This window comes from Symphalangus syndactylus, chromosome 9 (genome assembly GCF_028878055.3).
Source record: "Symphalangus syndactylus isolate Jambi chromosome 9, NHGRI_mSymSyn1-v2.1_pri, whole genome shotgun sequence".
Taxonomy (NCBI): Eukaryota; Metazoa; Chordata; class Mammalia; order Primates; family Hylobatidae; genus Symphalangus; species Symphalangus syndactylus.
This window is the reverse complement of record NC_072431.2, coordinates 81713056-81740340: the sequence shown is the minus strand read 5'-3', so window position 1 is coordinate 81740340 and position 27285 is coordinate 81713056. Positions and strand designations below refer to the sequence as shown.

General features: G+C 38.3%; 1 protein-coding gene across 1 annotated transcript; it reads right to left on the bottom strand.

Annotated features, from left to right (window-relative positions):
- On the bottom strand, positions 1-25451 carry CDC14C (cell division cycle 14C). The gene is made up of 7 exons (XM_055294447.2): positions 25188-25451; positions 19376-19562; positions 11841-11916; positions 9384-9517; positions 7311-7694; positions 3761-3853; positions 1-2636 (listed from the first exon to the last, which is right to left on the bottom strand). Exons 5-7 carry the CDS (start codon positions 7523-7525, stop codon positions 1187-1189), a joined length of 1758 nt encoding a protein of 585 aa, XP_055150422.2. The 5' UTR covers positions 7526-7694; positions 9384-9517; positions 11841-11916; positions 19376-19562; positions 25188-25451; the 3' UTR covers positions 1-1186.
- Between the last annotated feature and the right edge of the window lie 1834 nt (positions 25452-27285).

Here is a 27285-nt window from a genome sequence, read left to right as displayed (position 1 = left end):
TGTGGTTTTCACAGATTCTTGTTAATAAAGCACTCTTTGGTGGAAGACAAGCAGCTTAGGTACTTAACAGAGTTAACATTACAACAGTATTACAAGTAGTCAAGTGAAGATGATAAAGCCAAATAGTATCAAATTACAGAAAGTACCATTTCAGTAATGCCTTTTGTATCTTTATACATTTTGACACTGGGTCACAAGGTGAACAGAAGATAAATATATAAAAAACCTCCATCAGATCCTCAATTCTTCTGAAGGCCAGCAACTACAATGCTTGCCATCACAGGGACACACATGCACCACAGACCAGCCGGCAACCTGAGTACCAGAGGGCTTGGGTATTTACACCTGAGACTAAATTTACAACAGCATTTTTGTCGTTCAGCTTGAGAGCTGGGCCGTTCTTTTGAGTCATTCTTGTTGGGAGCAAGCCCTCCAAAATCCGGCCATAAACTGGCCCCAAAACTGGCCATAAACAAAATATCTGCAGCACTGTAACATGTTCATAATGGCCCTAATGCCCACACTAGAAGGTTGTGGGTTTACTGGAATGAGGGCAAGGAACACCTGGCCCACCCAGCCCAGAGTAGAAAACCGCTTAAAGGCATTCTTAAGCCACAAACAATAGCATGAGCGATCTGTGCCTTAAGGACATGCTCCTGCTGCAGTTAACTAGCCCAACCTATGCCTTTAATTTGGCCCATCCCTTCGTTTCCCATAAGGGGATACTTTTAGTTAATTTAATATCTATAGAAACAATGCTAATGACTGGTTTGCTGTTAATAAATATGTGGGTAAATCTCTGTTCGGGGCTCTCAGCTCTGAAGGCTGTGAGACCCCTGATTTCCCACTTTACACCTCTGTATTTCTGTGTGTGTATCTTTAATTCCTCTAGCATCACTGGGTTAGGGTCTCCCCCACTGAGCTGGTCTCGGTACATTCGCTTGCACTCAAACTCAAAGTTCATTACTGAAACTCCAGTGGACATTTTCTCCATTGATCAGCTTCTTAGGTGGAAAGCAACTAAGTCTTTTGCAATTTTTGTTTTCAAATTGTGCTGATTTCTATTGCAGTTTTCAGTTCCTAGAGTCTTCCTTCAGTTCTGGTCACAGGTTTTTACTTAATGCAAGACCATTTTAGTCCTTGAAATGGAGAGAAGCAGCTATCTGTCAGGGGGTCCTGATGGCCACTATGTTCTGAAACCATTGAGACAGAATAGCAGGATGGGAAGAATGTAGTCACAAACAATCCACCAGATGACAACACTACACAGTGCAGAGGTCAGCACAGCTAGGGGACATGTGAGAAGAATGGCATTTGTTTTTGATTGTCTTCGGCTTTTCAGGGCCCGAAGTCTATCACCTTGTGTCCCTCCATTGATTTCGTCATCATCACTGTAAGGTTCAGGTTCTTGCTGGTCTTGATTCTCTACCCCATTTATGGAAATGTCATCAACACCAGAGTGAAGTTTGGGGAAGGCTGCTCTGTGTTGTCCATTCTCCTGCCCCTTTAACTTCTGACAAAAATAGTCCCCTTCCAGCCAGAGGCTTGTTTGCTTCATCACCAAAAACTGCTGCTGAGGCCCAATCACCAAGCCAGGTCTGCAGATCCTTACCCACGCAATGGTCTCGGCTGCTGTCATCCTGTAATGCTTCATGATGTAGCAGGCTATCAGAGTGCCCGTGCGACCAAGGCCGGCTTTACAATGTACTGCAATGGCACCCTCAGCATTTTCACAGATATCCAGAAATCCTTTGACAATGGCATCAGTAGGGCTGCTGCCATCCGCAAAGAAAAGATCATGGTGATCGAAGCCAGCATCTGTAAAGCATTTGGCATCATACATCTTTTTATTCAGACGAATAATGGTAGTAACATTGCGATTCTTAAAATATTGAATATAAGTCTCGGGAGAATGTTGGTGGTAACCACTTTCAAGTCTGGCTCTTGAATGAGGTCCACAGAAGGCAATAAATCGGTCTGGTATTATCCAATTTAAATCTCCGTTTTCTGCTTTTTCATAGTGTTCATATTCATCAAGGTTAAATGAGTTGAAATTAAGGAAGCCATACTGCATTGCCTTCTTTACTGCATGAAAACAGTCAAGAAGTGTAATGTAGAAATTGCAGCTTCCATAGGCAGCATCTCTGAAAGGAATATAGGATGTATCTCCAAAAATTAATGTTCTATATGCTTCTTCTGGGGTTCTCCCCAAATATATAACCATGTAGCATCCAACAAGGAAGGCAGCATTTGCTTGTTTTCTCTGATCAGAGCCAGTAAAATGAACAATTTTCTTCCTTAACATTGTAATGGACTTTAATTTCTTATTTATCTTGCAACAATATCTGTAAACCATTGCCAGATTGAGTGGTCCAAAGTCTTCAGAGAAATTCTCATATTCGAGTTCATTATCTATGCTGAAATAATGTACATTTGATGCACTCTTTGGTCTGCTGTAGAGAATGGCAAGACGAAGGCGATCTGTGATGTCCAGGTACACGTCGTCCTGGGGGTCCCGGTGGCGCGGGTCCTGCTGCGTGGGGCTGCGGATCTTCTTTACACTCGGCGAGGTCAAAGAGCAGCACGGCGAGCAGGTGGCCGCGGCCCAGCTCGACCGCCCCTCGCTTTTCCGCTTCATGGAGGCGGCCGCGGCCGGTCAGGGAGCAACGACCACGGCCCCGCGCGCCAGCCGAGGCTCCCGCCAGCCCCGCGCGGGCGCTCGGGACGGCGGGCACAGAGCGGTGTTGCGGGGACGGCGGGAGCCGGCGGAGCCGGGAGGGAGGCGGCCGTGCAGGAGCCGGAGGAGGGGCCCCGACCCACAGCGCCTGCCCCACTCCCTCCCGCGACCACCCTCCCTTTGCTTTTTTAAACCATGAGCTGAAGGGCTATATCATACTGACAGCAACAAAGTGTTAGATGAATAAGTCGTAATGCTCTTGTCATAGCAACCACCTGGATCTTAACCTTCTCTCCAGTCTCTGGAAATTCAGCCAAATAAGTGTTACTTTGAGTATGACTTTATTACCAAACGACAGTATTTTTGAAGCACTCATTTAGGATCCATTAAAAGTTGGAGATTGTGACCATTTGATATTGAAAGTCATGCCTGCTTGGAGACAAGTTAATGTTGACATATTGCTGTTTCACCAACTCTCCCAATACCCCAACCTTGGAAACATGGTAGCACAAGATAGTTAAATAGATAGTTTAAAAGATGGCATTTCTTTTTTCTGTTCTATGTGGGCTTTCCAAAGAAAAGTCTTGGAGAAGCTAAACAATATGTGTAGAAGATCACACAAGGATATCACAAGTGATAAATTTTATACCCAGTCAGTGTCATCCCAAAGCCAGTACGCAGCTCTGCACTCCTTGGCAACGGAACAGGCCTCTCTCCTTCACCAAAGAAAGCTTCATGAAGCTTCATCCCTAAGTTCTGGGTTGGGGGTAAAATAAAGAAGATGCCTGATGGGTTGCTCATGAGCTTACTACTCATTCATACATCTTCTTGCCCTTTCTCTTTGGTGGGATTTCCCCTCATCATTTATATCCTTCTGGTGTCCACAAGGAGTGAGACCTACATTCCCAATTAGATAGGCTTTATGAAATTGTAAAAGTAAATGTATTGTTGGAATTAGTTTAGGAGAAAGGAGAGAAGAGTAAAAGGAGATAGGTAAAGATTCATATTTGTCCTTAAAGATTCAAGCTTCTGGATGCCACAAATATTTTGATTAATGGGGACCTCAAGAATAATTTTGTTCACCACTGTCCCAATGCTTGCCCCCTGTCCACAATATTTCTGTCCAGTGAATGCATTGTATTTTCTTTTTTCCAGTTTCTGTTGGAATACCCATATCTGATAGGAAGCACAAGTCTGAAGGCATGCAGTGAGGATGTTGATTTCCCTTGCCTTTTCTTATCATTTATTAATAGATTCAGAAACAATTTACTGAATGTTTGCTCTTTAGAGACCTGGTTCTTGCTAAGAAATGCAACGTTTCATATGAGACAGTCTTGCTCTTGGAATTTGCTTGTATAGTCACCACACTATCCATGAACACTTAGATCCCTGTTTATAATAATTTAAAAAATCCTAAAGACAACTGATTAGAAAAGTCACTTCATCCAGGTTGGGCCACTGAGATCCCTTCTTCTATGAAGTAAACGTGAGTCCCAGAGCCCCTCTTTATCCTCTTTGGGGTCCCCGAGTGAAATGCTCATGTAAAATTTAATCTGGGTAGCCATATCTGAAATAAGTGAAACGTAAGCTGAGAAGGCCATGCTTCCAAGAAAAAATAATAAAGCAGACTCCTAGAGAGAAACAACGATTGAACACGTGGCACCAGAGACGATGGAGACTGTTATCTATCCTTTCAGCCTGAGGTGGTTTCCCTCTAGTTATTGGCATCTGCTTCTCAAGAGATCTTCTCCTTAAGTTCCGGAGATACTATCTTATTCTTCCTTCTCCAGTCCTCCTGCAATTGTCTGGCTAGTCTGAGAGTGTTTGTATCTACAACTCAATGATTTCTGCCTAGGTCTTTGTTATTCAGGTAACCACAGGAACAGACTCTTTTGACACACCTGAAAAGATACGTCCATGGCCACTTCTCTGTGGGAGGAAAGTAAAGGGCTCTACTTTTCTCAGACAGGTTATTTATTTTTCATTGTTGAATCCCTTTTGCTCCTTCTACCTTTACTGTTGAACTCTGATGTGTGTGGAGGGTGTTGGGCATGGAGAAAGTTTTATTTTCTCACCCAAATTAGCTACCATTTTGACCGCCATTTCTGCATAAGGTGGGATATACAGAGAACTACAGAAAGGTTTAAAGAGCAGTCTACTAATTGTCTCCAAGATCGTCTAAACTTTACAGAGTCAAGGCTGTGTGGAAAGGTAAGCTATTCTGCAAGGTTGGATCAAACAAAAGGGGAGGTTCTCACTGGTCATGCTTATTGAAAACAAAACCCAACAAATGAGGATAACTAAATTACGATGGCCAAATAGGGTGGTCATGATGCCACAGTTACTCCCCTGAAATTCCTGAACCTTTTACTTATAAGAATTCCAGGAGCTGGGTTCATCACAAACTGATAATGACTATTCCAAGAAGTGCTGTAGCTTTTAGCCAATCATCTGTTAGCTTCTTTCTGTTGACCAATGGTATTTCTATATGAACAGGCTGAGACCACCTTGCTATACCTCTTCATTTTGTCCTTAAAAATCTGCTTGTAACCTCCCCAACTGAAAGCACTTCTCTGGCGTAGTTTGGATATGTGTTTCCCAGGTTACACTCCTCAAATTTGGCCAAAACAAATTCTTTACTTATGCTAATTTTGCCTTGGAGTTTTATTTCAGGTCAACATTATGGATGCCTTAGATGGATGTTTTTTAGGTGACCCAGTTGTTCAATGGGTCACCTCCATTCTTTATCTCTTTCTAAAACCTCTTATTCTTCCCTTAGTCTTATTCTTTTAAGTCTTTCCTCCATCCTCAATTCTAGTCCTCATTTTTTGTCTATTTTAGTTACTCTTCCCTAAATACATATCCAATCCCAAATCTCCTTGGAATTTTATGGTGAGATTATTATCCCCAGCTCCTCACAGCTGCTTGTTTATGCTTCTGGGGAAAGAGAAACTATGGCATCAGTCATGGAGTCACCTCTGCAGCCTGGCTTTCTCCCTTCCCTTTCGTTTGAGCTCCAGCTATAAGCTCGTTCCCAGAAGCTATACTTGCTTTGGCACTTATACTCATTCTGTTCCCTCTATGTAAAGTAAATATTCTCCTACATTTCCTAATTTTGTAGCTTACAATCCTCTGTCCAAACTTGGTGGTCCCCAGAGTACTTGCATCTTATTTGATTGTTTGGTCACTGCACCTGAGAATTTGCCTTGTATAATTCTGCATAAAGAAATACTGTCTGGTAATATATTCAACACACCATCTCACATGCTTATCTGATACATCTGTTTGTATGGCTGTGAAGTTTAAATAACTTAAAATACCAAAAATAAGGGATATTGGATTTGGGAAATACAAGAGCTGTAAAATGACTAATTAAATAATACAACAGTAAATGATTTTATGGCTTCTATTTATTTTTCAAGCTGGAAAATATTTGGCATATAAGAAAATGCAGGAATACAAGCAAGATATTTGTCATAAAATAAAATGATTAAGGTGGGGATTTCATGTGGTTCTTTTATTTGCTCCTCTTGCATCAGAACAATTCAGGAGGTTTGTGCTTATGAGCCGTTTATAACACTTAATTCGTCTTTAAATTAAGGCATATTTTCACTCCAGGATTGTTTTTCCCCTCCATATAAGAATAAAAGACAGGCTTTGTAAGGCCTATGAACAGTTTAACTAAGCTGCTTGCCCTTCATGCCAGTGACAAGTAATGAGTAAGAACTATTAGGTGTCATTGAGAAAACAGACGTTGTCATGCCAGTGCCAATCAAAATTATCTGGTAGTGAAAATTGGACTTTAAATTTTAAAAATATGTGAGAGCTGCTAGAAAAATTATGAAGAATTGAGTAGGGTCACAGCACTCAACAAATCTTCCAATTTCTCTGCCACTGGCTTAGTGTCACCTGTACATTTTCTAGTCTAATAGAATGTAATAGCCCAACAGAGTCAGCAGCAATATGCACCTCACCCAAATACATTTCTGTTTACATTCCTGAGGTCCAATTATAATAACAATGACATAATATGAATTCTAAACACATTTGTATTGTTGATATAGTAAGAAATTTTTCAACTAATTAGAAAACTCTACCTTTTAAAAATGCACAGTTAATAAATATAACACATATGCATGTGCTGCTGTTTCTGTTTCTGTTTTTTGTTTTAGCCAATAGCTAAGCCTATGACTACTACTTCAGGAATGTTTATCAATTTAATATGAGCTGAGGACCATCGCACTTCTAGCCTTCAAGCTTGTATTCTATCAGGAAGATGGGATAGAGAAGAATTGGTAGATCACGTTGTATGTCTTTGCCGGGCACATGTTTGTAGTCCCAGCTACCTGGGAGACTGAGGTAGAAGGATCACTTGAGCCCAGGAGTTCAAGACCATCCTGGGCAACATAGTGAGACCTTGTCTTTAAAAATAAATAAATACAAGTAAGTTTTAAAATAAAATAAAACAAAATGTGTGTTTTTTAAAAAATTGTATGAACTCAACATATGGGTAATTTTCTTCATTTGTTTCATTATTAATGAAATTAAGGAAATACAAATATTCATTTTAATACAGATTTATTACTTAGAAGTGTTTGGACATCTTTACACTATATACTCTTTTGTCACAAACCCTTCATTGCTTTTTATTCTTGGCACCATTCTTAGGAAAATGGAGACCACAGCTCCAGCTTCTCCCTGCAAATCCCCATTTGTGGTTGAGCAGCCAAGTGGTTCACACTTCTTGCCACGTTCAGAAGAAACTTCATTCATTACGCCAGAAATAACTGAGAAATAATGAGAATGTTTCGTATAAAGTCTAAAAATCATACTAGAGAGGGGATCCATTTATACTGCTGTTAGGAATTGAATTGTGTTCCTCCTTCCAGATTTCTGTGTTGAAGTCTTGATCCTCAGAATTTCAGAATGTGACTGTATGGTAATACTGGAGCAGGTTGGGCCCATCATCTTATATGACTTGGGTCGCCATACAAAAAAGAAATTTGGATATCTCAACCTGAATGAAAAAAAGATAATCAGTGTATACCAACTTTGAGGTGACACAAATGTTAAAATTACCTAACAAAGATTTTAAAGCATGTGAATTGAAAATGCTCCAACAAGCAACCAACCACAGATGAAAAATATTAAAAAATAATAAACAGCAATATGATAAAAATAATACAAATAAGAAACCAGTATAGTATAACAACTATTTACATTGTATTAGGTATTCTAAGTAACCTAGAGATGATTTAAAGTATACAGAAAGATGTGCATAAGTTATATGCAAATACTACACCATTTTTTGTCAGAATCTTGAGCATCCTCATATGCTGATATCGAAGAGGGGTCCTGGAACCAATCAATCACCCATGGATACAGAGGAATGATTGTACACAGCAAAAAAAAAAACAAAAAAAACCCCAAAAACTAAAAAGCATCAGCAAAGAATTAAACAATTCAGCAAAGACACAAAAACATAAAGACTTTGAGAGAAAAGAGGAGACAAGTTGGGTACAGCTGCTCTAATGTGATAAACAGCTTTGAAAAACTAGGTAATTTTACGTTTTTATTTGTGGTTACATTAGTTTGCTAGGGACAATCACTTTAATCTTTTTTCTCCTGAGTATGATGTCCACCTGTATTTCTAAAACAATTGGCTTATGTCATGATTTCTTGTTTTTCAGATTTTTGTTTTGTTTTGTTTTGTTTTTTGAGATGCAGTCTCGCTCTGTCGCTCAGGCTGGAGTGCAATGGCATGATCTCGGCTCACTGCAACCTCCGCCTCCTGGGTTCAAGCAATTCTTCTGCCTCAGCCTCCCGAGTAGCTGAGATTACCGGCACCTGCCACCATGCCCAATTAATTTTTGTATTTTTAGTAGAGACAGGGTTTTGCCGTGTTGGTCAGGCTGGTTTCGAACTCCTCACCTCAGGTGATCCACCCACCTCAGCTTCCCAAAGTGCTTGGATTACAGGCGTGAACCACTGCACTTGGCCCTGTTTTTCAGTTTTAAGAATTGTCTGTTGACTTGCTGCTATGCAAAATGAGGATACCATTGTTGAACACACACATACTCACCACCTCCTTTCATTTTCCCAGGGTAGTTTTGGATTAGAGCAATATCCTATGTTACATTTCTAGGATAAAATGTATATTATCTGCTTCTGAGTAGTGGAATATATTTTGAGTTAAATTATGTTCTATATGCATTTCTTAAATTACCACCTTACCTTACATTTTTACTTTTTCTTTTAAGCTTCTTCATTGTTTGCTATCCAAGTTACAGTCTAATTTGAGATTTTCTGAAGGTTGATCAGAGTCTGTCCTTGGCATTGGGAAAAATGGAATAGAAAAAGCCTTTTTGCTTTTTTAGTTTTGTTTCCATTTTAAATTCCATACATGTGTTATTTTGATAGAAATTAAAATATTGTAAGAGGAAAGTAATTACTAGGAGCTTAGAAGAAGTTAAAACTTTTTTAAGTACTTGAGATTATTATATGTTCCCACTGTCCACCAATTTTATAAAGGGAAATTGAAGACCAGAGAGACTGAGAAAACAGCACCATTCCACCTTTAGGGGAGCCGGGGCTTCAGCCCACATCTGTCTGACTTCCAGTCCAATCTCTGTGCAATACCCTAATGAGAGGTAGGGGAAGAAGGCAAGGGTGACTTGAGTTGGCATGCTGTCTGTTCAGAGGATACCTTCTGGGCTTGGAGAACAACACTGTGATGAGCCACCATGATCCAATTTGTAGCCAGAAAGGTAATCCACGTCACAAGGATGAGAGGGCTGAATTACAGAGGTTTGGGAGCTTCTGTCAGGATTAACTGGTCACCTGAGTAGAAGAAAAGACACTCAGCTGTGAAGCAAAATGAAACAATTATGGTAAGAAGGCCCCTCTCAGGTTCACTTGCAACTATGAAGTACTGTTTTCTAGACATGAGCTTAGTTTGAGCAAATTAGCAAACTTATATATAAATTAACAAAGGAAAACGGTTTCTTGATCAAATTAGTCAAAATGCAGTGCCATGTGTCTTCCTTGCTAATATTAATTTACTTCAAAAAGAAGGTTATTTATACTAATCTTTCATCCGTCACCCCAAGTCAATTAGCAAAGTGCACAATTGTTTAATAAGTAATGCCTGTATTGTAAAATACTCTCTAATACCTTATGATGAGGTATAAATGTTGGGGTTTATTTGTACCTCTCACTATCCCTTTTTGTTACAGGCAATAATAGAGCAGGCCATTAAATGTCTATTTAGTAATTGCTTGTTTATATTAAGCACTTAACTGAAGTGCTTCTCATTAACACAGGGGGAATTTGAAGAAGAAAATAATAGGAAAATAAATTGTTGACAAATGGATGTCATGGCATATGGCTACTGTTGTCAAGGCTTGCAGTGATCAGTATCTCATTTTTTTTCTTCTTTCACATACTTATCACATTTCTTTTGTGTGCTAGTATCTGAGCTACGTGTTGGGGGTGCAGAAATATTCTACAAGCAATCCTAATCCTGAGGACACAGAGGAAAGAGCCACCATCTCTCTGTCTTCAGGGGAAAGGTAATGCTTACTGAGATGTTAAGCTTCAGTGGAATTTTTCCAGCAGAAGAGGGTGGAAAGACTCACTCTGAAAGGGCACAAGGCTACACCAAGCCTTGCTTCCTTTGCCTCTGAAGTGTCCAGTTCTCATGAGCAGGTCTTGCTATGGAACTAAGTGTTTTATCTATGAAAATATGATTCTTTAGAAATATTGTTCCCTTCCATTTTTCCTGGTAGTTATGATAAACTCCTTTAAGATTTGAATGGAATATAATGTACTTCACATATGCAGGCTCTAAGGCAAGCTTGTCCAACCTACGACCCGTGGGCCGCATGTGGGCCAGGACAGCTTTGAATGCAGCCCAACACAGATTCGTAAATTTCTTAAAACATTATGACATTTTTTTGCAATTTTTTTAAAGCTCATTAGCTACGATTAGTGTATTTTATATGTGGCCCAAGACAATTCTTCTTCTTACAATGTGGCCCAGGGAAGGCAAAATTTGAATACCCCTGCTCTAAGGCTAACGGATCTTCATATAAATCCCAAATCCTCTGCTCTTTACCATGTGACTTCAACGTACTGAATCTACTTGAAATTGCCTCCTCATTTTGAAATTATAAATAGCATAGCCTATGTGCTAGAGTTATGTTGAGTATTAAATGATAGAATGATCGTAGCTAGCACACTGTTTTTCATCTCATTTTGCCTTATTTCGTGTGACCGTGTTATAATATCTAATGTGAATGAGAAACGAGATTTGGTTCTTTGCAAAGAAGAAAGCTCTAAAGCCTTAGAAATTAGTTTCAAGTTTCTATGACCTTTCAGAAATGTATTCATGGATCAATAGATACATTGAAAATAGATATTTATGAACATCATTGTGTAAGTTCAAAAAAAGAGAAAAAGGTGATATTGACAATGGCTGAATGTTGCATGATGTCTTTCATCATAGAATCAGAGTCATGAAAGTGTTTCTGAGATGAAGAAATATTTATGAGACTGGGCCTTGATATAAACTGTAACAAGGCTAAAGTAGGCCTTTCTCTGGGCTAGGGACACATTAAGAATCTAGAAATAATATGCATATAGTAGCTGTTTAGGTCATGCATGGCAAGTATTCTTGGTATATATTTCCTTTAAGAACATTACCAGTGAGATTTGCTTGGGTGTTATTGATTTGGCTGGCATTCATCAAATAAAAAGAAAAGTAGACAAAGAATTTAAATTAAGGGTTAGATCTGCTGAAAATTATAAGGCTGAGATTTCCTTTTTCAGTGAAAATAACTTAAGAAGCTTAATTACTAAGTTAGAAATTTCTAATGTTCCCTCAATTCCAATACACACACACACACACACACACACACACACGCAACTTGAAGTTTTCTCTTCCAAATACTTACAATGTTTTATAATTTGAATGCCACTCCAATAAATATGTTCCTGAAACTGTTCTGAATCTTCATTCCAGACCCCACTTTAGCTAGCTGAACATTCCCAGCGAGTGAGTAAGTCCAATATGGTATTGATTGTTGTTTTGGTGTTAGGTATTTAAAAAGATTATCATTATTGACAAGAAACTAGTCTCTCACTTTGCCCTGTTGGACATTACCTGAATTGTAGCCAAGAGTAGCCTTCAGAATCTGTGCGTGAGGGTAACCATGAACTTGAGTAGCCATCTCTGAGCTCTACAGGAAACAGGAAAGGAGGCATGTGAAGTAGAAGCTCACATTTTTCCACAGCACTGATTTTTGGCTGCTGTTCACTGTGCAGGCTCTTCTAGGAGGCTTCACAGATCGGGACAAATGATGGTCTCTGCTAATGTTACTTGTTAGAAAAGCAGACTCGAGGTTGGCCAGGAGAGCTGACCAGAAACACCAATATTATAGGTCACCTACTAAATTCCAGCTCTAATGATACATTTTTGGAATAATGTAAAGAAATTTTCTGTTACTTAATGACAATTGATAGATTGCTTATTTTACTTTTATTTGAAACATTTCAGAAAAATTCCATCCATGTAGGCTCCAGGACAGAGTGGGCTCTTTGCACAATTCCTCTAAAATAACCTGGCCTGCACTGGAGACTCTTACCTATCACAATCCCAGTATTTCAGTATCTGGCCTGTAAGCTGATATATTCCATAATGGGCCTGCACTTAGCACTTCTACGAATCTCTTAGTTCTTGATATTCTCTCGTATTTATGCATCATTTTCCCCTAAAGCTCATAAGCCACCAGGATGGTAGAGTGTATTCTCAAAAGCATCTAACCATGCTCAGCATTTAATTGTCATATAAAATGCTCTCTAAATTACAGAGGATGATAATTCATATTTTAGCTTCAAATTATCTATTTTGAGAGGGCTAAAGTAAATAATTTTATATGCAGATGATTATTTAAATAGTAATTGATTTGTGGAAAATATAACAACTTGAAAGCAGAATATGAGTTGTAGTCTTTGTTCTGCCTAAAAGTGTCCAAGCTGTAAGTTATAGGAATAGGCCACGTAAATCCAGCTCATCTGAAGCTCTTTTACTAATTTATTGTGCAGCATAGGCCCACCCACTTTGTCTCCATGTGATTTAGTCACCTACGTAGAGTGAAATTACTAGATAAAACTCTTTGCAATGGGAACATGGTCAGGCTCCTTGTATAAGAATTTAATTTCCTTGATTGTGTTGAATGTAAAATGGAATAACATTAAGTAGAGTATTTATTTTTACCACTGATATAAGGACTCCAGTTTCAGCTCAGACATGTAAAGACCTGGGAAGTCATTACATCTGCCCCACAGCAACAAGAAATCTGAGCAAAATGAAAATCAATGACTTTTCTTGGACCCATCAGAAAACTGAAGTGGTAGTGTTTGTTAGTCTGCATTGCTATGAAGGAATACTTGAGACTGGGTAATTTATAAAGTTAGTTGGTATATTTTGGCTCATACTTCTACAGGCTGCATGGGAAGTATGGTGATCTGCTTCTGATGAGGGCCTCAGGAAGCTTACAATCATGGCAGAAGGTGAAGGGGAGCCATTCTCATGTGTCAAGAGAGGGAGCAAGAGAGAAGGGGCTAATTTTGTATTTTTAGTAGAGGCAGGGTTTCACCATGTTGATCAGGCAGGTCTCAAACTCCTGGCCTAAGGGATCCACTCCCCTCAGTCCCCTAAAGTGCTGGGATTACAGGCGTGAGCCACCCTGCCTAGCATGGTGGTGCATGCCTGTAATCTCAGCTACTTGGGAGATTGAGGCAGGAGAATCACTTTACCCAGGGAGATAGAAGTTGCAGTGAGCTGAGATCATACCATTGTACTCCAGCCTGGGCAACAAGAGCAAAACTCTGTCTCAAAAAAAAAAAAAAAAAACCAGAGAGAGAGAGAATACAGGAGGTTCCAGTCTCTTTTAAACAAACAAATCTCACAATGAACTAATACAGTGAGAACTCACTCATTATTGTGATGACAGCACCAAGCCATCCATTAAAGATCTGCTCCCACGACCCAAACTCTCCTCACTACACCCTGCTTCCAAAACTGGGGATCACATTTTAACATGAAAATTTAAGGGGTCAAACATCCAAACTATATCATAGGGAAAAGTGACATCCTGACATCTGGAGAGAAGGTTCCCAGCATTTTCTTATCTGAAACAGGAGCCACTGTATATTATATAAGCCAATCAAAAATTAAAAATTGTATAGAATTTTTGGAGGCTGCGGGTGGGCTAGTGTGAAGCTTCCAAGGGGTGTATTCCTAGGAGAGAGTTCGACTCTCTTGTGAGCTTTTTGTCTGGGAATTCACCCAACATTTACAAAGAGGAACAAGGAAGAACCTAGAAAAAGTTCATCCCTCACTCCTTTCCCCACACACACTGTAGTGCTGGTTGGGGGTGGTGGAAGAAGCAGCCATTGCCAAATCTACCTAGACTGTTTCCAACTATCTACTTCATGGATAAAAGGCTTAATCTGGAGGGGAAATTATCAAAGTTTACCCTGAGACACTGGTTTAATTTATTAAACTGAAAGATGGAAATAGAGATCACCACCAAATCTCTAACCAGAAGCATAATCCCAGTTTCCCCTAACCGACCAAAGTCTCAATCTGCAGGAGAAAAGGCTTCAAAACCACTGCGATTTGGGAAAAAGAAAAGGAGCAATAAGATGAGGAAGAATTTTTACCCCGGGAAAAGGGACAGGAATAGTTGTGAAGGCTACATGTCCAAGACTTAGGTTTTGATAACTGCCAAAGTCTTTAGCTTAATGTCAACATCAAATAACCTTCTTCTTAGCCAGGACCACCACCACTATAAACAACAACAGTAAAAGTAGCAATTGAATACAGCTGTGAAGAGGCACATGGGGAGACTCAGTCAAGTGGGAGCCAAAAATGGGCACCAATGGAGTGGCCAGAAAGTACTGGTGCCCACAGCACAAACAGTTTCAAATGCAGCTCGTCTTCTGACCAGATTAGCATCCATCTCTACATTTAAGGCCTCACACAAGGAAACTTGTGCTTTTCTCCCAACATATAAAATTTATCTAGTATCTGCTGTTCTTTTCATGTCTAGCTATAACCAAAAAATTGTAAGGAATATTAAAAAACAAGAAAAAAAGTCATTCAAAGCAACAAAGCAATTGTTAGAACTAGACAGAGCCATGACACAGAAGTTGGAATTATCAGACAAGGAATTTGAAAAAGAAAACTCTGCTTAACATGTTAATGGCTCCAATGGAAATGCTAGACAAAATGACAACACTCAGTGCCAGGTGGATAATTTTAATAGAGAGATGGAAATTATAAGAAAAAATCAAATTGAATTACTAGAAATAAAAATATAGCAATGGAAATGACAAATTCCTTTGATGGACTCATTAGTAGACTGGACATGCTGACGAAAGAATCAGTAAACTTAAACATAGGTCTATAGAAACTTACTAAACTGGAAGCAAAGAGAAAAGAAACGAAAAACAAAACCAGAACACTAATAGAACATCCCAACACTGTGGGACACAATCAAATAGTGTAACATATGCATAGTTGCAGTCTGAGAATAAGAAAAGGAGAAGGGAGTATAAAAAAAAATTGAAGAAATAATGGCTGAGAATTTTCTAAAACCAATAAACCAAACTACAGACCTAAGGAGTTTAGAGGAAAAAAAACCAGAGTTAATACTGAAAACACACACATACATACACACCCCATATCCTATTCAAACTCCCCTGAAGCCAGGACAAAAAGCAAATCTCCAAAGAAAGTGGGGAAAAAAAATCATGCTAGTCACAGAGGAACAAGGATAAGAATTACAGCAGACTTCTCATCATAAATTATGCAAGCAAAGAGACAATGGCATAGCATGCTTACAGTGTAGAAAGATAAAACAGAAAGATAAACACAAAAATCTGTCATATATAAAGCAAAAATATTCTGCAAAAGTAAAAAAGAAATAATGAAGGTTTTCTCAGTCAAAGAAAAACTAAGTGAATTCATGGCTAGCAGATATGTCCTAAAAGAAATGGGAATAAAATAGAATCACAAACACAGAGACACAAAATTTAAAAATATATGTGATCTCTGTCAGCACAGAGCAAGATCCCTGCTTGTTCTAGTCTCCAATATGTAACAGAAGGCCCACTCTCTGATCCCAGCAGGAGCTTGGGTGCCTCTTCTAATTCCAGATAAGAGATGAGAGCTTTTGCATGAGCTGCAGTCATGAATCCAGGGCATCAGCAGCAGAGATGAGAGATCAAATTAGGAAATACTATTCAAGATGGAAATTAAATTGGGAAACAATAGGATGTCACAGAGACAGGAATACTAGAGTCAAAAAAGGAAAATAAATGTGGATGCAGAGAAGTATTGAGATCTTGGAGGCTTCCAGAGATGAGGGGGTCTCTTCTTAATGACACGTTTGCATAAAGGAGTTGAATCCCCTTAAATGAGGTTATAGAAGTGTCATATCCTAAATGCATATCAAAGAATCATCTTTAATTCCTCAGATTGCTCCTCAACTTCTTTCAGTCATTTGCAATTGGTATTAACATTTGTTGCTCTGTAGCTTCTCAGTCTCATTCATTTTAATTACTTTATCATGCTCAGTGAACAGATGATAAAATATTGAGTACCTAAATAAAAACTAATTAATGATTCTATTGCCGCAATCCAAAAACAGTGGTCAAACAGGGAAACATTTTCTTATATATTTAATAATAGTGTTAGCAATTTTTACAGTAGAATAAATACTAAATACCTTTAGGGAAATGGCCCATTATTCTTTGATACCTTAGAAATAATACACAAAAGAATCCTCAAAGATAGATAAAATCTATAACTGTTAGCACTGTATTTTTAATAAAATATTCCCACTGATATCTAAGATAGATTCTTGACTTAAAAGAGTGACAAAGACTTTATTCTGATTGGCTGTGTTGAGTAGAATGGTATGGCAAATAAGTAGATTAAGAAGAGAGGCAGAGAAAGAATGTGGTTTATGGTACTTGCAAGACTCAAAGCTTCTGTGTGCCACAATTTCCTTATCTCCAAAAGACAGAACAAAAACAACTGCTGGTCTTCACACTGGGACTGACCTTAGAGTGGAAAATGAACTCTTTAGTTTCAGATAAGAAGTTTCCAATCTTGTTCCAAGATAAACTAGCTTACTTAGCTTTTCTATTCTATGAGATGTCTGTGAAGTAAGGACAATTATGCCTTCCTTATAATTTATGAATGAAAAAGGCTGTATCAGTTAATAATGCTTTCAGCTGTGTGGAGCCGAGAGCGACTCCAACTTTCCCCTTAACAAATATGGCTTTATTTCTCTCACTTCACAGGGAGCCCAGAGGCAGCTGAGCCAGGGTCAGTGTAACACATTCACATTAAGCTTCCCATAACTCTGAGTGAAGTGGGTGGGTTCATGGCCCCAGAGTCACAATTTCTCTGATCCAATTCTAACATCACATCTGCATTCCAAGCAGGAAGAAGAAATAGAAAGAGAGGCAGCAGCAGAGTTCTGTGAATGCTGGACTGAGCACATTTTTGTTACGTGACCGTCAGAAGCTACACTGAAGGCTGGGAACACAAACACTTAGCTTTTTCTATCTTTATAATAAAATCACAGTAGGAAAAGTGGAATTTGGTGAGCCAATTCTCCTGACAGAAAGGAAGCCAAGGGCAGGGGAAAGAAGTAGCCTAAACCAAGAACTAATGGGAAAATAGGGCATACCCTAGAATATTGGAAGGGGGGCAGTGATTGATGGACTAGATATTTCTTTCCTCTGAAGGAAGAGAGCACCTGGGTGCATCTGGGATGGACTGGACAAAACTGGAAATCTTATTTAGAACCCAGCTGCAAGTTGCTGCTTTTCCTGAGAATGATGAACGATGCAAGTAAACATTTCAAAGTATCAGTACCAACCCCCCACCTCATCCATTTTCATAAAGACTTTCCAAAGACCTCTGACCTGACTTTACCTGTGGCTTTAGTCCTCATTCCTACATTGCTCCTGACAGTTTCCAAACTAGTGTACCTGCCTAGGGTTGCCTGGGCTGGCACTTCCACCATTAACATCGGCATGATGGCAAAGGTTTTCATGCCATAAAATGTGGACTTTATCCTGTGGCAAATGTAGGTTTTAAAGCAAGGGAGTAGAATGATCACATTTGAAATTTAGAAAGCTTCCTGTGTGTGCTCCACAGTGTGGAAATGTATTTGGATGGGTGAAACTGGGGGATGTTACAACAATTTAGGTAAGAGATGAGAGTTGAGCCAAGGTAATGTTAGTGGAGTGGAGGGGAAGGGTATGAGAGACAGGAGGTCACCGTGCATTTGCTGTGGAGGACTAGGGTGTAAAGCTGGTCAAAGGTGCCTACAAGACTTCAAGTTGAGTGGAAGGTCCAACTTTCATGGTAGGAGAAACAAGCTTTGGAAGAAAGATATAGAGTTAAATTACAGACCAGATAAGTTGAAATTGCCTCTGGTAATGCAGGTAGATGTGTTCCCCAGAAAGCAAGACATGTGGTGACTGAAAATGGCAATAAATGATGTTTCTTTCTGGATGGAATTCCAGAATTTGAAGAAACTAAGGCCGAGGAAATAAACTGTGGAACATTGATATTCAACAGGCAGGCAGATGAAAGTGAATCAGGAAAGGAAAGTAAAAAGCAGAGAAGAGAAGGGGAAAGGTTAAAAAAAAAAAAAAAGAAACAGATGCCACAGAAGTCAAATCAGGAGAGAACTTCTTTGTATATCTCACAGCATGGTTGAATGTTAATAGCATGTAGTGGGCGAGAGAATAGTCTCCAGAAATATACTGTCTGCTTCAAATATTGCCTTTACCATTTATTAATTCTTTGATTTGAGGCGAGATATTTAACTCCTCCAATGTTAGTTGTGAGTGTTAAAATAGTACAAAAAAGCAGTTAGAACCTTGTAAGTGTATAGTTGAGTGTAAATAGATAGCAGTCAGCAAATGCAACTTAATATTATAAAAGATGCTATAGCCCCCTTTTAGATGGTGAGAGTCTTAACGTGAAAGTCCATTTTTTCTTGTCATTGCTGTAGCCTCAATACTCAATGAAGGAAACATAGTTGACACTGTAGTTATTTTAATATCAGAACAATTGTTGTTCACTTCCAGCATTTGAAAAAAAGAGAGAAAAAGGAGAGGGAGAGGAACTAGGATGTACAAAACCTATACTAATGTTTTGTTTTGTTTTGTTTTTAAACGCATTTTAGCTATGTTTTTCAACTTCTCTTGGCCATATATGTTAAAAATCCTGCATTTCTTTTCATAATGCCGGGAAAATCTCTAGAATTCAGACCACTGAGAAACATCCACTACTACCACAGGGGTCACCATCTTCTTTCCTTTGCCTTTAAAAATTGAAGTGTAATGTAAATACAGTGCAATGTGGAAATCTGAAGTGTGCATCCAGGTCAATTTTTAGCTGTCTGACTGTCAATGAGATCAAGATACAAAATATTTCTGTCACTCAGAAAGTCTTTCCATCCTTTTCCCTAGTCAGTCTTCACAGCAGAAGTATTCATTATGCTGACTTCTGTCATACTATGCTCTACATGTTCTTAATTTCTTAAATTGACTCATACACCATGTACTTTTCAACTCCACAGAATGTTTTTGAACTTTACTCACATGGTTTTATGGCCCGTTGTTCATCCCTTGTCATTGCTGTGTAATATTCCATCGTGTGATTTTTGACGATGGGTTCATCGAGATGAAGCAGCTGTCCTTTTCATGAGGGTTGATCAGACTGCACTGTGCAATCACTAAGAATGTGGGAGTTCTTGCAGAATCATCCCACTCCTTTGAAGATTCCTGACTTCCAACCACAGAGTTGATCATCATGTGACTCGGTTCACAGAAAGAAAAAAATAAAAGGGATTTGGGGGTAGGGGTGGGCAGGAGAGACAGCAGCACTGTCCATTTCTTTCTCTGAGGAGCTTAAATACCCTTCCCATCATCTGCTTGTTTTAAGGAACAATAAAGAATAACTTTCTGGGTCCCTTGGGTGTTTTAATTAAGCAGCCACAGAAAGTGCTAGCTAGAAAAGTCTATAGCGGCTTATATACAGAAGTGATAACATTCCAGAATGGGCAGTTTTGGCTTAGGGTCAAAATGGTTCTCATATCTCCTAATCCAATACCTATTTTTGGTGAAACTTTGATTTGGAGAACCAAATATGTCTAGCTGTACCCTCTTTTAAGTTATTTTATGCCCAAAGCCCTGCCTAGCCCTTGTGGAGTAGACATCTGTCAGGACAGCTGCCTGGGGGCTGCATGCTGGAGACGGAAGGAGGCAGGAATGCAGAGAGGGACTACACATGTACCTCTGAAAGGCTCCCATGAAAGATTGTCTGGATTTCTGCTTAAAAGTAGTTTATTTATAAGATGAACTAGCTGAACTTGATATAACTGCATATATTCATTACCAAAATCTGATGTCATCTTTCCAAGCTCACCTTTTAATTTGTAATCAAAACACAAAGAAATAGGTTTACAAATGTAATAAAAACACAAATGTTGCATGTAGTTGCAAAATATCAGCACATTGTAAAATTGGACATACTATATGGCTTCATTTGGATGAAATTACTTTAATTAAAATGAGAAAGCATTGAATAATCTTAGAAGTCGGAATGTGCAGCAAACAGCAGAATGGGTAAGAGTGAGCCTTCTGCAATGAACAATCCTGACCAAAGTGGGACTTAGTGACATATACAGTGATCCATCAGGGGTGCCATCTGTCTATGGGAATTCATTGCTAAAGTAAGGTCCTCTTAAGTTAATCTTTCAGGGCTCCTTGCACAATGGATACGTCTTACCAATGACGTATTTGGAACACAAAACTCAAATACTTCATATATGAAACAATAAAATGACTTAAATTCCCTTCTCCAATTTTATGAAACAAACATCACTTGAGATGCACTATCTTAGGGGAAAGAAAACTGTGCACTAAGCACCTACCATATGCAAGATACAGTGTTGAACATCATTGAATTATATGCAAGTGATATCATTTCGTTTTTATGACTACTATATAAATATTAATATTGTCAGTTCACATGTGAAACCAAGTCATGTTCTTGGGTTATACGGATACCAAAGATCTGTTTTTCACAGTCAAGAATGATGTGATTCTGGGCTTGATCTTATTCCCTGAACTTCTGGTTATTTTTACTGTAGAAGTTTAAAGAAAAAAATCAGTTAAATCTTTGGGAGCAGAAAATATTCCTTATGAATATGCATGGCCTTATCTCTCAATGCCTTAGGTAGGGACACCTATTTGTCTTGGAAATGAATGGTACTAGTTTTCTTAATAGCAGGACTAATGATGTGTGGCTAGAACACAATCAGAAACCATACTAGTAATAAAATCTCGGTGTACTTTACCATATAGTTCTTTGATATGCATAGTCAACAATGTACTGAGAATGAAAAATGGTGCTTCACAGGTAGGACTAGTCTCCTTACAGGAAAGCAGAAGCACAGGATAAAGGTAGAGCCAAGATAAACATTCCTAGGATGCCCTAGGCAGAGGGTAAGAAGAAAAGGGAACCGGGACAGCAATTGAGTTTTGAAGGGTTTATCTGGACTCTGGAGAAAGGACAAGAAGTCAGAAGGACGCTACTGGTCTAGGAAATGATAATAGTTTATCATGATTATGCTTATAATGGTAAGGAAGGCAGAAACTGGAGATTATGGCAATGATTAAGAACAAACATATTGGGGCCGGGCGCGGTGGCTCACGCCTGTAATCCCAGCACTTTGGGAGGCCGAGGCGGGAGGATCACGAGGTCAGGAGATCGAAACCATCCTGGCTAACATGGTGAAACCCCGTCTCTACTAAAAAAATACAAAAAATTAGCTGGGCGTGGTGGCGGGCGCCTGTAGTCCCAGCTACTCAGGAGGCTGAGGCAGGAGAATGGCGTAAAGCTGGGAGTCGGAGCTTGCAGTGAGCCAAGATCATGCCACTGCACTGTAGCCTGGGCGACAGAGCGTGACTCCATCTCAAAAAAATAAATAAATAAATAAATAAATAAAAGAACAAACATATTTACAGGGAATGAGGACATGGGAGAAGAAAAAAACCTGAGATTATGTCAGAAGGAATTAGGCTCTAAAATAAGTTTAGAACTTCAACTGTTAAGCATTTTGGGGAACAGAGCTTCAAAGCATCAGCCTCCAAACAGGTTACTAAAGTAAGAGGTAGAGACCATGAGAGCACAGAGAGATAAGGCCCAGTGCTTGGGGAACCCATTTGTGGGAGATCAAGTTGAGTGGAAAAGTGCAAACCAGACCATTATAGTCAGTGCATGTCTGGCAGTAACCCTCAGTTGTAGATTGTAGGTGTGGAGGTAAGCATGGTTTTAGTTGATATACACCAGGATACAGATTGCTATTAAATAGAGAGAGTGAATAAGAATCAACAGCTTTATTGTGTAATCACAGCATCTCAATTTTGAAAAACTACCATGAATAAAGCATTAATAGTAAAGCCAAATACATTGCTCACATTTTGCATTTTATTATTCACATAACATTTCTGATTGGCTAAATCATTTCAGTATATCAGGCAACATACTCAGTTCTAGAAAGACAGAAAAATTAGCCACAATCACTGGCTTACAATCCAATGTGTGTGTTTACATGAGGGGGGAGAAGAGGGAGACCATACAAACACTGTGCATGTGGCAAAGGAGCTGTGATGTACAAAGTGTGGAAACACCAAGGAGAGAAGAGCTAGTTTAGCAGCTGTGGTAAAGAACAGAAGTAATCACTGAGCTTCCCATTCTCCACCAGCCTCCAAGTGCCCTTGTCTTTCACTTCGTTATTTTCATAGGATTGATCACATATAACTAAAGCCTCTGTCCCTCACTTAGCTGATCAATTTGTAGTGTCTCCACATAATAAAATATCAAAGAAGAAAGCCATGTTAGTCTGATGAAACACCATCTTTTAAGGACAACTATTTGTTAGCATCTAAAGGCAGAGTGTAAAAGATGGTTCTTCAATCTGTGCTCTAATATAGACAAATCAGAAGACATTAATCTAATAGGGCACTGTGAGTCCATTCCTTGAACGGCAATGTGAACAATGAACACTTGGTCCACACCAGTACACCTGGACACGGCTAAACTTCGGAATTATTTGGAGAGTTTGATCTTCAAAGTGTAGCTCCTTAGGCTTTATCATAGACTTTCTGAATCAGGAGTTTCAGGAGAAAGTCCAAGGGTCTGCAGTTATAGAAGCCTCAGAAGGAGACACTGATGCTCAGCCTAATGGAGGGACCAATGTTCTAGGAGGGTCTTAAAACTCAGACTGAAGCACCATGGCTATCTCTGTGGATTCTATCCATCTTGGAGCTGTCTCAGCCTCTGGTTTCCCTGCTCCTGCAGCCCTGATGCAAACCTGTTAGAGCATTCTTTCTAAGTGGATCCTCTGATTATGCTATGTGCCTTCTCAGAGTTACTCAGTTTCCTCTGATCTATAGATCTGTTAAACACACTCTACACATTCGCCCTGCCTTGCCTTTGGCTGTGGCATTATGCCTATCTGTCCATAATGACAGCCTAGTTCTGACAGCTGACTCACATGAGCTAACTCTTACTACCCTGTATTCCATGTTATGACAACATTTGACTACTAACCTACATCATAGTTCCTATATGGAATCATAATTTTTGTTTTGGAATATTATAAGTATTTGCTGTATGAAAGAATGAATTTTTTTTTCTCTGTGGCCTTTTCTGCAAAACATAGGCTTCCATGACAAGTATTTGAAAATACTCAAATTGCTGAGACCCAGTGGCTGGATATTTGAAAGCACTAAAAGGGAGAGTGATGGGTTTGACTGCCTTAGAACACTTCAGAGGACTTGGTCCCGATCAATCACTCTCTCTAATACCAGCACTTTCTCTGGCTATACCCTCTCCCAAACCACTGGCTTTCAAGTTGTCTTTTATCCTAAGCAATTTGCATAATATTACCTAGATTTCTCAGTAAGATTTGGAATAAAAGAAAAGAAATCCATCTCTTATCTTGAGTTCAGCTCTGTAATTGCAAGATTTGCACAGAGGCTGAAAACTTCCACAAAGCATTTATTTGCCCTTGGGTGAATTGCCGATTCTCTGGAGCAATCTTCTCCTCTTTTGCATGCACAGAGTAAGGTAGCAGAGATGAAAGACAGCTTTGAGCTTCAGCTACAAATCAGAGCCAAAGGGTGATGCTGGACAGCCTCAAATTATAACTGATCCAGCTTGGCTCAGCAGTGATTGGAAGTAGGTCAGAAAATGGCAGCGCTGGAGTCCAGACTGTGCGGGAGAATACTACATCTTCTTTAATATTCTAACAGTTTCTTGTTTTGTTCTCCGACTTTTTACTCCTTTTTGCTCTTTCTGTAGTTTTTAATCTTTGTATGCATAAAGAGACAAAAACAGCTAAGACATTTTTGATATAGAAAAGTGAAGAGAGAACTTAAATTATAAGATAATAAATGTATTTAAATCTTAACAATATTTATAACACTGAGGTCATTTTTCAAGAAGAGACAAATGGATCAATAGCTCAGAATGTGAAGCCCAGGACAACAAACTAACGTAAATTAAAATTAATAACTGATAAATGAACATTTAAATTGATAGTGAATGTACTAAACTATGTAATGAATTTTCTTGAGGAAATTGTCTATCAGGAGAATTTGGTTAATTTGCCACCAGAATAAATACTGGCTGGGAGAGAAAAGTCAAAACGTATTTTTTAAAAAGTAGTCACAAAACAATTGAGATAAAACTGAGAATAATATTGATTTTCTTTGGCAGATGGGATAACATTCAAATAATGAAAATTATAAAAGAAATTAAAGAAATGGATGATTAAAACAAATAACATTGAAAAGCACTGTACATGAAAAGCAACATAAAGATAATTAAAATTCATGAAGAGGACAAATACAAGCATTGGGAGAGTACTCTAAAAATACATAGAATTTATATACATGAATAGGAAAGCACTAATGTACTAATGTCCAGCAGTGAAAAGGGCAAAGAAGACACAAAAATAATCCACAAATGACTAAATTCAAATGGCTAATAAACATATGAAAGGCTTTGTTTTGTTTTGATTTGATTTTGCTATTTGAGTTAACGAGAGTGAATGAAAATAATATTCATTGTAGTTTTTCAGTGCTAGCAATGGTATGTAAAGATGAACATACTCAGACACTAATGCGAGAGCGTGTATAAATCAGTAGAGGCATTCTAGGTGCAGTTTGGTATTAGGAGACTCAATAACATGCAACTCCTTTAACCCTATAATCCTGATAATGAGAATTGTCAGTTTCCATCAAATATTTATAAAACTGTTCATTGTGCCTTCATTTTAAATGATAAAAATTGAGAAACAACCTAAAATATGGGGCATCAATATAAAAAAGTATTACCTACCTACTCATGAAGATTTCCAGTATATTTCTGAAGTGTTTTTACATCATTCTGACAAGCAGGAGAGTTGACAAAGACTACCCAATGCCATTATGGTGGAATGAATCATGGCATCTGCTGGTGAAATACCAGCTGTGACTACGTCTGCAGAGAGTGGCTCTCATCCAGCAAGAGATGGTGCAGGTGGTCTTCTGTACCTAGAAAGAAGTTGAGAAACATTTCCGAAATAAAACTTGCAAAGCTTGGCTGCCAACTGTGGATGGTCTGGGAAAGAGATGGAAAACATTCAAGAGAAGCTGGCATTTATAGGTCAATGAACTGAGTTGGTGGAGACAATAACCAAGGCTGTGGGAATGAGGAAGGAAACTAGGCAGAAACCTCCAGTTTTCAATTCCTTTTGGAACTAACAAATGAGAAAACAGCTACAGAGAGACGTGACAGTTCATCTGCATAAAAGATGGATGGAATTAACATTTGGGGAGGTCCCTGCTCTGTGTGTATCAAACCTATTTCTTATTCTGTTTTATTTAATTCTCATGGCAGGTAAATAAAATTTTTAGATTTAAGCATTCAACAAACATTTCTTGCTTGCCTGCTATATACCTGACTTTATGTTAGGTGCTAGGGAGCTGGGGACATAGACGTGAGTACAATATACTTCCTCCCTCCTGTAGAGTTAAATAATACCTATGATATCAGTTATCTAGCAGCAGAGGATGAAAAATGTAAGCCTATTTATTTTTATTTTCTTTAATTTTTTTCCTCACTTCAAAGCCTCTCTGCTATACCAGTCTTTTTTCTTTTCTTCTGCTCTTTGAAATTATTTTTTAGGTATATATGTCATATTTGCATATATTATCTTTTTTAAAAAAAAGTAACACAGGAAAGTATAAAATACCTTTCAGCTTCACTTGTTCCCTTTTCTTTTGCCTCAGATAACCACCATCATCAATTTTCTATATATTCTTCCAGACATTTTTCAGAGCATTTAATACAAATATAGCTATAGAGAATAATATTTATTTTCCATATAAATATGGATATTTTGTCTATAATAGTCTGAAACTTTTTATAATCAGCAATATATTTTGAGCTCTTACTACATGAGTGTATTTCAATTTAGTTTATTTTTTTCAACTACTCTATAGCAATTGTGTAATTTATTTGCCCAATATAGTCCTTAAGAAATAAAACATTATCAATTCAGTTGAACGCAACTATGTATACCACCCAGATCAAATATTCTGCTGCCTTATCAGAGGGATGGTGATGAATTAACAAGCCTGTGAATTGTATTTTGTTTGGACTATGCTTGAGTGACAATTGGGTACAGGATTACAGGCTTCTGGTTTTCTCACACCATTCTGATGATATTATTTTACTAAGTTCCGGTTTTCCATTGCTGCTACTAAAAGCATCTACGGTCCATGTAATTTTTGTTCTTGCGTAGTTAAACTGTTTCATTCTCACCTGCTTTGGAGTTCTACAGTTTCACTATGACTGTGCTTCTGTGAATTTCTGGTTATTATGTTATTCTTACAATTATTGACCACTGACATCTCAGAATTAACATTGTTAATTTATCCTGTTTAGAATTTCAAGAAGAGTCTTCATCAAATTCTAGAAAATTGAGAATTGTCTCGTTCACTTATATTCTATTAATTCTTCTGAAGTTCAATGAGGTATGAATTAGAACTGCTTACTTGTCCATAGATATTAATTCCTCCTTTATATTTAAAAAATTCCTTTTTCTGTGTTGTAATTTTGTTGATTTTTTTCTAATACATATTCTAATTTAATAATTATTTTTTCAGTTATGGCTAATGTACTTTTCAACCCGGCTATATTTTTATTTTATTTCAAAAAATTTTTTAAACAGTGATAATATTTATAATAACCTCTTATTTATTCCTGTAGTATTCCATTACTTTTCTCATGTTTTAAGCATTTTGGACATATTCCTTTTCTAGTTTGTTTTTGTTCATCCTAATATCTGAATTATTTGAGCTCTAAATCTGGTTTTCATTGTGTGTGCTTATTCTTTCTCACAGTTGCTTGTTTTGTTTTGTTAAGTTTTTAGTTTTTATTTAATTCTGACTCA

Coding starts and splice junctions, on each gene's coding strand:
- CDC14C (XM_055294447.2), bottom strand. CDS start 7,525: ATGGATCCCCTCTCTAGTATGATTTTTAGACTTTATACGAAACATTCT. Junction 3,854..7,310: donor AGAATAAAAAGCAATGAAGG/GTTTGTGACAAA, acceptor GCTTCCTATCAG/ATATGGGTATTCCAACAGAA. Junction 2,637..3,760: donor GGGCAAGCATTGGGACAGTG/GTGAACAAAATT, acceptor GGCCGCCTCCAT/GAAGCGGAAAAGCGAGGGGC.